Here is a 13,640-nt window from a genome sequence, read left to right on the forward strand (position 1 = left end):
TTAGCTTGTCGCTGGGGCAGTACCCTTAAAAGGGCATCTTTGTACCTTTTTTACTCCTAAAGGTGCATATTAGTACCTTTGAGTACAAATGCGTACCTTAAGGTACTACTATGAACCTTTTTGTGGTAAAAATGGTACAACGTTGTTCTTTTAGGGGAACTGCCCCAGCGACACGCTGTTGTACCCCTAAAGGTACAATTTTGACACCCTATTTTTCTGTTTGTACGGACTAAATCCTTGATCAGTGCCCTGTCTACCAAATAATTAGCTGATTGAAACGATTGAGATTGAAACATTTTGACAGTGTCTACAGGGGCATAGCACAAGATCCAGGCCCAAGCCCAAGCCCAAGCCCAAGCTCCTGGACCTATGCACAAGATCCTGGCCCTATGTACTGGCAGTCCTGATGTTCCCAAAATAAAAAAGATGTAGATTGAAAGTGAAATAGCTTAAGTGAAAATATTTACACCATATAAAAGTAGCAGTTCTTTGCAATATGTGTAAATAGTAATAATATGCAATTTATACTTTTTGACAGATACATAATATTTGCACCTCTGTATTCTTGTATTATTTATATTCAAATTATTAAATGGATGAAAACTTAACACCTATCCCTAATTATTTTCACTGACAAATATTGCAAATTATGTGGTGCATTTTAGTCTTTAAGTATTTGTGTTTAGGTTCTACACTTTATTTATTTGTGTGTACTATTTAGATAATTATTCTCTGATTTTACATTGAAATATTTTGCATGGTAAAATTGTACACTGGCCCTTTAAGAATTGCGACTGTAAATCATGCGAGAGTGGAGCATAGACCGTAAAAAATTTTTTTAAAGTGTAATTTTATTATGTAGTTTGCCTCGCGTCCATTAGAAAACACAGAGGGGCGGCTATACTGGGACCGGTCACCGGGGGGCGATCGAGGCGCGAAAGCTTCAGTAAATGAGAGGGAGACTGCAGGCTTGGAGCCAGCTTGGAGCATGGGCTTGGAGTGGAGTCGTACTTTTTCGTTACTGCATCCGTGATATTTAGGATTTAAGCTAATATTTATTTATTTGTTGTATTTGCTTAATTTAATAAGAAATCAAGATTAATTGAAGATTTTTCATGAAGAAGACAGATTATGTGGGTTGTTTTTATTGGACATGGAGGAAGGAGCGAGTTGCCTGGAAACGTTATGCAATATGCGAACACTAAATGCTTTTAGAACATTTTCTTCATTTTTATTCAATGCCTTTCCGATGTGATATGTGATGGGAAAAGCATTCTGTTTTTGTTGTCTGGACTATTGCTCCCCCCTGTTTCCAGCAGTATGTGAATATTTGGCCGCGACTCAATCATCTCAGTTCAGTAGTCAGGGCACTGATCAGGGAACCAGGCCATTGACTTATATCCTAATCAGTGCCCTGACTAGTGGACTAGTAAGATGATTGAGACGCGCCCTTTGTCTGCTAAATTACTAATGTAACTTTACACTAAATAATATTAATCTCCTTTAGCGATAGCATGCTGCTACCGCTAACGTTTGTTAACAGTTCAATACTAATTTAACAAAGAAAAAAATACATATATATTTTTTTTTTTTACAGATAAAACGGACCTGTAGCCTAGGCTATTGAAGCCCTGAACAGGTCAGTAAGTTCGCAAAGTTTTGCTATTTCTTATTTGAGTGCTTTCTTTTTCTTTGCCATTTCCCTCTCTGCTCGAGCTGACATTTCTCCCTCATCGGGTGCTGCCCGCGTTTGGCTGAGGCAAAAAGTCGGTCAAGACTAACAGATTCGTGATTTCTTTTTTTATTTATATTAATAATTTTATTGAACTGCGAATTAGAAAATTATCAATTTAGTAAAGATAATTATATAAAATAAGAATTATATGATGGCCAGTCGGGGCCTGGGAGCATGAAATTGTCCATAATGTCTTGGCATGCTGAAGCATTAAGAATTCCTTTCACTGGAACTAAAGGGCCAAGCCCAACCCCTGAAAAACACAATAACACCCCATACACCATAATCCCCCCTCTACCAAACTTTAAACTTGGCACAATGCAGTCAGGCAAGTACCGTTCTCCTGGCAATCAGAAAACCCAGACTTGTCCATCAGATTACCAGACAGAGAACTGTGATTGGTTACTCCAGAGAACACGTCTCCACTAGTCTTGAGTCCATGGCGGCATGCTTTACACCACTGTATCTGACGCTTTGGGGAGGTCTGTAGCTATTGACTATAGCTATTGAGAAAGTTGGTGACTTCTGCATTTTGCATGGCCTACCACTTTGTTGCTGTTGTTCCCAGATGCTTCCACTTTGTTATAATACCACTAACAGTTGACCGTGGGATATTTAGTAGTGAGGAAATTTCATGAATGGACTTATTGCACAGGTGGAAACCTATCACAGTACCACACTCAAAGTCACTGATCTCCTGAGAGAGACCCATTCTTTCTCAAGTGTTTATAGAAGCAGTCTGCATTCCTATGTGCTTGATTTTATACACCTGTGGCCATGGAAGTGATTGAACACCTGAATTCACTACTTTTTGCAGTATAGTGTATTAAAAACTTCACTATGTTATTTTTTATAATTTGCTCTGATAGGCTTTGACTGGAAGGGGGACTTTTTCCTTTAACCGTACATTTCGCCCATAAGGTGTGAATTAAAAAGGCAGAATTCCCAAAGATCCACTCGAAGAGGAACTGTTTCCAGCCCCAGGCGGCTGTTTTTTGGTATTGGTTATAGCTGCTGGTCATTGTCTGCTCTTTTGGATGTCGCACACTAGTTTGCATCACTCTATTCATTGTCCTGAATGAATAAGAGCATTATCTGAGCACTCTGCTGGGTTATTATATCATTCATAATATTAAATTGGACATTTGGCATATAACCACCTCCACCCCAAAACTAATGATATATGATATTGGCAGGTTATTATTCATATTCTGCTCCCTTTTTGCCCATAAAACATGTGTAGCTGATAAGCAGCACTCCTTTAAACTTACATTTGTAAAAGCCACCTGGGACCTTCATCAGTCATTTGCAATGAACGTAGTCAATGAATCTACATAATCTGCTTTTGTATCTCAACTGAAACGTACTCCACCCAGTCACGCTGTAATCTGCCAAATCTATGAGCCATTGAGTGTGTAAGAGGTTTTAAATGTGTGAGGAGGGGTATCACTCAGGAGCCATAGTGATGACACTTCCTGCAGGACAAACGTCATTCTCTCCAATCCTGTCTTGGCAAAAAACTTTAAACCATAATGTAATTCATTCCAGCCTGTCTCTGTTTGTTTTTCCATTCTACCATGTGTCTGTGGTCTGTTTCTTTTTTCACTCGTTTGTTTACCACGTCAAGTTTATACTTTTTTCCCCAGCAAGGATTAAAATTGATCAAAAATGACAGTAAAGACATTTATACATTTACAAAAATTAATAAATAATTAAAGTTATTTAGAAATTTTAAAGTATACTTTAAATCCTGAAAAAAGTATCACAGTTTCCACAAAAATATTAAGCAGCACAGATTTTTTCAACATTGACAATAAAACATGTTTCTTGAGCAGCAATCAACATATTAGCTCTTTCCTCGCCATTGACTTAATTTTCAGTCATTTATGAGAATGCTTCTCCTGCCATTCACTGTTATAGGTTATAAGGGGCGATAGTTTGCATCTTTTAAAAGAGTACAAATTAGAATCTCCAGATCACAAACACTGGGGAAAAAGAAGCAGAAACAAGCGATAAAAGTATTACGTGTGTGTGTTGTAGTCCTTGACAAAAAGGGATTTTCTCAGCATTTTGTTCAAAATGTTGCTTTTTTTTTAATGAAACTTACCCGCATTCAAATTTTGAACAAAAAAGTACACACACACATAAAAGAATGCATGAAGCTGGAACAAAACATTTTTTTTAAGCGAGGCTCTGTTCTCACTTTTGATATATTGCATGGGGTCATTCAAGTTTTTTGAAAATGATTAAAAGCGGTGGATGGCAACTTCTTAAAAAAATCACTAACAGGGAAAGAGAATGATAACGAGAGGATCACGTAACACTGAAGACTGGACTAATGGCTGCTGAAAATTCAGCTTTGACATTTCAAGAATTAATTACATTTTAAAATATATTAACATAAAAATAGCTCATTTAAATTGTAATAATATTACCTTTCCTGTGATGGACTGGCCATCTGTCCAGGGTGCTTTCCCTGCCTCTGGCCTAAGAAACTGGGATAAGCTCCAGCCCTATTACTTAGAAGGTTGTATAAGAGAGAGCGAGAGAGAGAGAGAGAGAGAGAGAGAGAGAGAAAGAGAGAGAGAGAGAGAGAGAGAGAGAGAGAGAGAGAGAGAGAGAGAGAGAGAGAGAGAGAGAGAGAGAGAGAGAGAGAGAGAGAGAGAGAGAGATATTTCTCCCCAAAATTCCTCCTGAGGTATAGTGGTTGTTAGACCTAAAACAGAACTATAGGGACAAAAACACTATTATAATGTAATACAAATCTCTTGTAGCTAAAAAGCTGTATTGCTGAATCCTCACATAGCTTAATCAGAAGGGGAAAATGTTAGTTCACCCAAAAATGAAAATGCTGTCATGAATTACTCACTCCCATGTCGTTCCATCTTCGGAACACAAATGAAGATATTTTTGATGAAATCCGAGTTCTCTGACCTCTCCATAGACAGCAGTTTAATAGACAGCACTTTCAAGGTTCAGAAAGGTATAGTTAAGACATTGTTAAAATAGTCCATGCCACACATGCCATGTTCCGCCTTCATTTTATGAAAAGTTAAGAATTCCTTTTTTTCCTTTTTTTTTTTGCACGAATAAAGTCGTTATTTTTTATTATAGTAGTCACTGTAGTCACATGGACTATTTTAACAATGTCTTAACTACCTTTCTGGACCTCGAAAGTGTCAATTAAATTGCTGTCTATGGAGAGGTCAGAGATCTCCATTTGTGTTCTGAAGAAGATGGCTTATGGGTTTGGAATGACATGAGGGTGAGTAATTAAGGCCATCATTTTCATTTCTGGGTTCATTTCTGAACTAAACCTTTAAGACGGGGTGTCCAAAGTCAGCCCTGGAGGGTCACTGTCCTGCAGAGTTTAGGTGTAACTTGCCTCAACAGACCTGTCTGGAAGTTTCTAGTATGCCTTATAAGACCTTGATTAACTGTTAGGTGTGTCTGCAGGACAGTGACCCTCCCGGTAGAGGTTTGGACACACTTGCTTTAAGACATGAATGGTACATTAAAATTCAAATATACATAATGTCAATACTAAAGACTCAATTTTATTCAAAACAGAGATACACAAGGCATATTACAAACATAATGACCATTCATTAACAATGTAATGACAATCAAAACGTCATTCAGATTTTACTTGTGAATACAATCAACTTGGGTAAGGTTTCAATGCATCTTACTGTCCACAGATAATCCTTCTCCACAGTGAGGGTACCATATAAAAGAAACACAGGAAACAAGAATTAAGCGCATGAATATCTATCACATATCACCGTCCTCATGGTGAATAAGCAGCCAGCATTATTGTACATGGAATCTGTACCCAGAGATTTCTGCAGGATTAGAACCGCATGTTTGTAAATATTTGGGTTATATTGAATTTATTCCGCAGATTTATCCCTCAATGAAAATGCATAAAAAGTCAGTAGATTCTGTCTATATTTAACGATTTATATTCAGAACCTATGACACTCTTATAAAAGAGATATGTAGGAATATAGGACTTACAAATATGTACAACTCACTTATGGCATATCACAGTACAGTTTTTAGACTTAAATAAAAGCTTTATTTTTCAAAAGAAAACAGTGAAAATTCATTTGCAATAACAGAATAAATCAGGAAACAATAAAAACTTCACAGAAAGATTTGTCACATTATAAACATTTTATGTTTTTTTTTTTTTTTTTTTTTTACTGGAATTTGAAGGCACTTCCTCTGTAAAAGGTGCATTACATTTTAAAACATCATCTTAAAACACTGCTATGGCCATGTGTGTGTGTGTGTGTGTGTGTGCAGTTATTATCATACCGGTGCTATTTAATACTTCAGAAGCATGTGTAATGTGAAGATGTATAAGTCCAATCATATATGGTGCACTTTCACTCTATGGTTCCAGCATTTTCAAACGAGAAAAACATTACACAAATGGGTTATAGACACAAAAATAGTGAATGTCTCCTAATTGAGAGACACTGCATAAACATAATTATTTTCAAATATTAAATAACAATCAGATAAGTGCACTTGGCGTTTAAATGTTCATTTGGGAGAAACTGTCTTGCTATAATAAAGTACCTTCGGCAATTTGTTCTTGGTGGAGATCATGAACACTCATAAACTGCAAACAATAGCTGATTTAGCTATAACGCTGAGAAAAATAACAGGTATGATACTGAACAAGATCATCTTTCAAGCAGTATCAAAGTCTTTTTGGAACACGATGACGACAATAATTTAAAAGATATATGGTCACACATTAAAAATACTCTGACCTGTCTTGGTACCAATAAATACAATTACAGACACTGTATGGCTATGTGTGTCACACACTGGCTTTAGGGCATTTAACACAAGTTCTGTGTTATTTACATCACAGAAGTGTCCACCTTTATGAAATGATGCATACTGGTACATAATCACGAAATAGCAGAACTGTGTGGCACTTTCCATGAAGAGGGTACAATTAGGTAATCAGTTACTGTTTTGAAGAATAAGAGCCACAGCTCCGGTTGTTGTTGTTGTTTTGTTCTAAAAAATATGAAATATTATGAAATATATTATAAAATGAAATTAGGCTAGCATGACAAATAGCAGGATTTAAACAGATAAAATGTCTGTATGGCCTGTCCAACCTCAGAGGTCTTGACCTTCTCAACAATATCAAACTAAATCATTTAACAATGTTCATTTTAGTAAAAAACTAAATGTATTAGTTGAATATTTTTATATTAATAATTAGTAATTATTAATAGAATTTGAACATTTATGTTAATCACAAAAACATTTATCTGTATCCCATAGTTTGCATGCAACCCTGTTATCACAGGATTTTCTTTACTATTATAAAAGGTAACATTCCTTTCCAAAGCCTACAAAGTTTTTGAGGAGTAGATTTCCTATTAACAAAGTTATTGTAAAATAAATACTTTTTTTTAATATTTTTGGGATATTTTATTTAAAAAATGGGCAAGCGTGGGGATTTGAGCGAGTTTGACAAGGGCCAAATTGTGATGGCTTGATGACTGGGTCAGAGCATCTCCAAAACTGCAGCCCTTGTGAGGTGTTCCTGGTCTGCAGTGGTCAGTATCTATCAAAAGTGGTCCAAGGAAGGAACAGTGGTGAACCGGTGACAGTATTGCGCGGCTAAGGCTCATTGATTCACGTGGGTAGTGAAGGCTGGCCGATATGGTCTGATCAAACAGGCGAGCTACTGTTGCTTAAATTGTTCAAGAAGTGAATGCTGGTTCAGATAGAAAGGTGTCAGAATACACAGTGCATTGCAGATTGTTGTGTATGGGGCTGCATGGCCGCAGACCGGTCAGGCAACATATTGGTGCCAGATACCACAGCACACCTTCAGGGGTCTAGTGGAGCCCATGCCTTGGCGGGTCACGGCTGTTTAGGCAGCAAAACGGACACAACACAATAATAGGACGGTCATAATGTTATGTCTGATCTGATGTTGATCATTGCTAGTCTTGGTAACAGGGTTGCAAACTACAGCTCATATAATATTTAGATTGACCTCTTGAGGTTGACCATCTACATTTTGTGATTTATCACTTTTCACTGACCTCCTGTTAAAAAAAGCCACTTTTTTCAGCCCCCATTTGAACCCTATTTGATTTTTTTTAAAGTACCATTTTCCATACTAGATTAAAATGAGAAAAACGTCACAATGATGAGGAAGAACTCTGCTACTTCACTCAGGCCTGTTCTTGCTAAAGTTGAGACACTTAAGACTTGTACTTGATACCTCTCTTTGAAGGACGGCCAGACAGTGGTCCAAATACAGCACAAATCTAGTGTGTTATCCAAACAAGCAGTTAGTATATTTACTTCAATTCAGAGTCCTCAGCAGGCCACATTATTAGCAAATGATGAAAAGTCATACACTCCTTCATCCCAACAACGGGCCTTGTGTCTTCATCCAATGTTTGTAATAGAGAGATCATCAGCAGGAGCAAATGACATCAGAGAACTTTGTGTTGTGAGTTATCTATTCTACAATTAGCTGCAAGTGTTTGTTGCCAGTTCACCATTTGAAGTCCTTTTAAAATGCGATATAGAACGGCACATCTTTTACAGGAACTGCTATGCTGTTGTCCTCATCAGAAGCCATTATACTGCTGACAAATCTATGCGGTTGGCCGAGTTGGTGCTTTTGTCCCATGTGTTCATCTTTGTGGGAGTCACACCTCCCTTGTTGCCGTTCATCTGCGAAAGAAAACCAGATTAATGCATGTTTAGATTCTAATACCCTTGTGAAAAATAACAGTGCTTAATTGTACTGAATGTGCAGCTGTAGTGAAATTGTTTTTATATATATATATATATATATATATATATATATATATATATATATATATATATATATATATATATATATATATATATATATATATATATATATGCAGATATTATAATATTAATAAAATAAATTGTGCTCTTAATTGTGCTTAAATGTCATGGCTCTTCCAAGCATTATAAGGGAGACTGTTGGGTCATTTTTGAAGTCCATAAAAGTGCATCTGTCCATTATGAAATTGTTCCACATGGCTTTAATAAAGGTCTTAATAAATCAGTGAAGGGGGGAGTGGGCCGACACCCTTGCCTCTTCATCATATGCATCTTCATCATATGCATCTTATCCTTTTGAATGATTTTTAATAACCTCATGAATTAAATAATCAGTTATTATCCTTTCACAATAATGAATTATATTGAAAATCAATTTTATTTGATCATTAATACATTTAACTATTATTTAATATGATTTTGACTCTATGTCTGCTGTATGGTTTCTAAGTTGCTTTCCAGAGACGGTCTGACAAAGACAGTCTGTGCCCTGACATAGATAGCCTGACCTATATCTCTGGGTCCTGACCAACAGAGCCTTGGAGAGAAAGTTAGAACTTCCAAGAGGTGAAACCTGCCTGTTGCTAGTAACCCCAGGGGTGGGAGGATTTGAGTCTCCCAATTGTGATTTCTTCCCATTTATATAGTGTGATTTTTCCCATTGATAGAAGTACATTTTTGTCTTTATATTTCTTTATAGAATGAGGTAGATGACATTAGCCATACTTTTCTTTCTGGAGATGTGTTTGTCATGTGGTGTTGATATCTTGTTCTGTTGATAAGCTCACTGCTGCGCTAACCTTGGAGGAGAGATGTGCCCTAGAGTCTTGTGTGTGTGTGTGTGTTACATGTTCTGTGCAGGTCTATGGACTGGATTGGACCGCTTTTCTCACACCCTAGACCTCTTGGCGTCTTTCTAGGACTCCCCTGAAGTCAACACTACCCCAATCTTGGGATTGTCTGATGTATACATCCTGATTAACAACAACAACATCTCCTATCTATTCTCGCGTGACACATTGTATAAATAAACGCATCACTTCGCTTCAGAAGGCCTTTATTAACCCCCCGTTTTATGGGTCAGATGCAGTTCTATGGACTTCAAAAATGACCCAACAGTCACTGCCATTATAAAGCTCGGAAGAGCCAGGACATTTTTTAATATAACTCTAAATGTATTGCTTTGAAAGAAGAATGTCAAATACACCTAGGATGGCTTGAGGGTGAGTAAATCATGGGGTCATTTTCATTTCTGGGTGAACTAACCTTTTAACCATATTTCAAAGACAATAGAACTAATTATAAAATTATAAAAATGTACTTAAGTCCTACTGAAGTGGGTCAAAAAGCATTGTTAAGTTCTATACTATAATTCATCTTCATTTAATTGTTAACATGGAAATAAGTGTCTGAAAATAATTAATTTAGTGTGCACTTAAGTATAGTCTTTTAAAGTATATTATTTCCGTGATACGTGCTCTTTTTGAAAGCACTATCACAATGGTAAATCTAAAACCACTGGTCATGAACAATACAAATGTAAAACTGAAAAGAACTGGAATTACTCACAATGTCTGAGTTGAAAGGTTTGACGTTGATGTTGCGGATTGAGCTGCTGGTTAAAGTCCACACTTTGGTTTTGTGTTTGAAAGCAGCCCTGACCTGCGGAGCAGTAATAGACCATGAAATCTGTTAGCCAACACCTGGTTTATATATCAAAAAGATATCGTGATTGAGTTTGAAAGTGCTTCTAAAGTCCAATTCACACTGCGCAGACAGACGGCAACATAATGCACCACTAGATGGCGATCACACTTCAACTCCATAAAACAATCTCCATCATTTACACCGGTTTGCTGCGGGAACGTCAGACATTTCCCCTGACATACAGCACAGTCTTCAGACACAGCTGCACAAACATGCTCTTACCTCAGAGTTTAACAGGCAGTGAAACAGGAATATGAAGAACCCCTTTGAGAAAAAAAAGAAGGAAAACAACAGATAACACTAAATATTGTGAAAGCGCTCCAACTCACATCTGCAAAAGTTCTTACAAGTCAGTCCAGGTCCGAAGTCATTTCAAACATTGTTATGTCCTATATTTTTTCAAAGCTGACAATGTTTGGCGAACATGCCGTTGACTTTGGAGGCTGTTATATAAGTGAAAATCAATCAGTTTGAGTAAGACCTGTGGTCATTAGTGCAGCGCTGTTGTGTTACACAGTAGTGATGTCTGACCTGTAGTGAGTTAAACACTGCAAACATATACTGGAAAAGCAGGGAGTGGTCATTCACTGCCAGAACCCCGAAGATCCATGATATGCCCAGGATGGGCAAGAGTACCGCCACTGCTTTAGTTGTCAGCCTAAAAAGACACACACACACGTTAGGTTTTTGTGAATTGTGAGGACATTCCTTAGGCGTAAATGATTTTACACCGTACAAATTGTTCTACCCACAATGTTGGTGATCACACACACAGATGTTTGTTTTTGTGAAATGTGGGGACATCCCATAGGCGTAATGGTTTTAATACTGTACAAACTTTATTTTCTATCTCCCTACACTGCCCCTACCCCTACCCATCACAGGAAACATTCTGCTTTGTGTATGATTTTTAAGCACTTAGAAAAGTGGGGACATGGGGAAATGTCCTCATAAGTCTCTCCCCCCCCCCCCCCCCCACACACACACACAGACACACACACACAAGCAAAGCAAATGCAAAATGGCAGATATCACATTCATGATAGAGAAACTCACTTCACAGAGTTGGCGTCTCCGTGAACCTTATAATTCTCAGCGCTGATTCTGGATATGATTCGCGTCACAGCAACCAAAATGCCAATGTTCACCTGGATGGCAGAGAGTACAACATTACAAATGTTCCTTTCATGCTAACCTAGAGTAGTGCATTTCATACACCTCATTAACAGCTACTTACCATTATAACAAACAGAGCAGGAGCTACAAAAGCCCAAATCGCTCCATTATTCAGAGATAGCCAGCAACTAGTTTGGAGAAAGACAAAACCAAAGGGCCAAGTTATATCAAACAAATCACCTTTTCTTTTGACCATTTCATGACCCACAGTGTTGTTATGGTAACTTACTTGCCAACCTCTCCATAGCTGTTAAGTGACAAAGTCATAGACACCACACATATGACCAGAGGGCTTCCTGAGTAAAAACGGGAACAGTTTTTGATGAAAATTTTTGTAGTAACAAGTACTTTAAACAACATTTTCTAATTCATATTACTGCACATTTTTAAGTATGCTATTTTGCCAACGTTAAATTATACATCTTGAAACAATGAAAATGCATTACCAATTTTCATCTATCTATCTATCTATCTATCTATCTATCTATCTATCTATCTATCTATCTATCTATCTATCTATCTATCTATCTATCTATCTATCTATCTATCTATCTATCTATCTATCTATCTATCTATCTATCTATCTATCTATCTATCTATCTATCTATCTATCTATCTATCTATATCCATAAAAAAATATATATATTTTGTTTATGAAATAAATGTATACTTTTAGTATAAATCCATTCAACAAGGGTGCATTAAACTAATCAAAAGTGACAGAATGTTACACTGTTACAAAAATATATTAAAAATGTAAAAAATTCTCAAAATTGATATTAATAAGGACTGTTTCTATAGAAATTCTGAAGTCATGTGACACTGAAGACTAGAGTAATGCTGAAAATTCAGCTTTGCATCACAGTAATAAATTACATCTTATTTTAAACTATACCGGTAATTATATTTTCACAATGTTTTTACTGTATTTTTGACCTAATAAATGCATCCTTGGTGAGCATAAGAGGTTTTTTTTTCAAATAGATATCAAAATCTTGCTCCAAAACTTTTGGATGGTAGTATATATATATATATTATAAATATATATTATAAAGAGTATATAGCTTCTTAGAAGTGTTGCCAAATCCTGCTCTCTCACCATGTGTTTTTGTTATATATGAATGACGTGCTAAAAGACAAATGTTTGAGGGAAAAAAACCTGGAACATTATTGGAGCTAAAAATACCTTCTTGTAAAACTCAGCATAGACGTTTTCAGATTATGTCGTAGGAACTAAAATAAGAACTGTTGGACTGTAGCTGTTGTTTCGTGCCACCATAAATAAAAAGCAGTGTAGCTGTGCCAAAGGCTTTTAGAAAGGGAGTAGACTTCAGTTTAAAGTAATGACTTAAATCTAACAAAGCCTGTTTTCATCATCCACAGTGAGCCAATCACATATGTCACTAGGGATACAAATAAACATGGCTATTTATTCAACACTTTTTTCATACGTAATAATGAAAAACACCTTAAATTATCATGATGCCAACTTTGCCTGTACTAATAAAAGTGTATATCGATTTACTTCAAGGCCCCTTGTAGCTCTGGCAATGTCATTTTATGTGAAAAAAGCAGATTATAAACTTTTCTCAAAAGAGCGAGTGAGAAAATAAGGTAAAGCACATGTTGTCTATTAGCACATCTGCACATTTGAGAGCAGCTTAATAACAGTGACGGCATCATTAGCGATGACCCACTGAAGACTCGGCTAAGATTTAATGTCCTGACAGCTCAGATGGACAACAACACACAAATGTCTTATTTTCCTCCCTTTTTCAACAACAGTGCCACATCAGTCATGGCTGAAGGAGGAGGCTGATCTCTCTCAGCGCTAATGCCTGCTGTGGGACAACCTCATTTGACATTTGGGTTTGAGTATTAAAATGATTCAGGTCGTTTAAGACAAATGAAATAGATCTGATGTTTTTCTTCTCAGCGTGTGTGATTCAGTTAGTTAGATCAAGCATGTCTGTGTGTAATGAAGTGTGTAGTTTATATGAATGTGTGTACACAGAGATTAATTCACTAAATGTCACAACTGTATCAGTGGATTTTTTGTCTTACTCACAAATAACCAATAATACAGTTAATTTATTTGCTAAATCACATTTAAAAATCACACTTTAAAACGTAACTTTTTTATAGCTTT

The 13,640-nt window shown here is 36.6% G+C and overlaps 1 protein-coding gene across 3 annotated transcripts in view; it reads right to left on the reverse strand.

Moving 5' to 3' along the window:
• Positions 1–5,267: 5,267 nt before the first annotated feature.
• adgrd1 (adhesion G protein-coupled receptor D1) overlaps positions 5,268–13,640 on the reverse strand; it is a 62,710-nt gene continuing 54,337 nt past the window's right edge. For all 3 annotated transcript variants that reach the window (XM_067413424.1, XM_067413425.1, XM_067413426.1), the window contains 7 exons: positions 11,721–11,787; positions 11,553–11,619; positions 11,372–11,463; positions 10,847–10,973; positions 10,538–10,579; positions 10,178–10,270; positions 5,268–8,467 (listed from right to left, as the gene is read on the reverse strand). In XM_067413424.1, the coding sequence (XP_067269525.1) occupies positions 8,372–8,467; positions 10,178–10,270; positions 10,538–10,579; positions 10,847–10,973; positions 11,372–11,463; positions 11,553–11,619; positions 11,721–11,787 (584 nt within the window). In that variant the 3' untranslated portion in view covers positions 5,268–8,371. The remainder of the gene's footprint in view (positions 8,468–10,177; positions 10,271–10,537; positions 10,580–10,846; positions 10,974–11,371; positions 11,464–11,552; positions 11,620–11,720; positions 11,788–13,640) is intronic.

This window comes from Pseudorasbora parva, chromosome 13, assembly GCF_024679245.1.
Source record: "Pseudorasbora parva isolate DD20220531a chromosome 13, ASM2467924v1, whole genome shotgun sequence".
In the NCBI taxonomy this organism is placed as follows: Eukaryota; Metazoa; Chordata; class Actinopteri; order Cypriniformes; family Gobionidae; genus Pseudorasbora; species Pseudorasbora parva.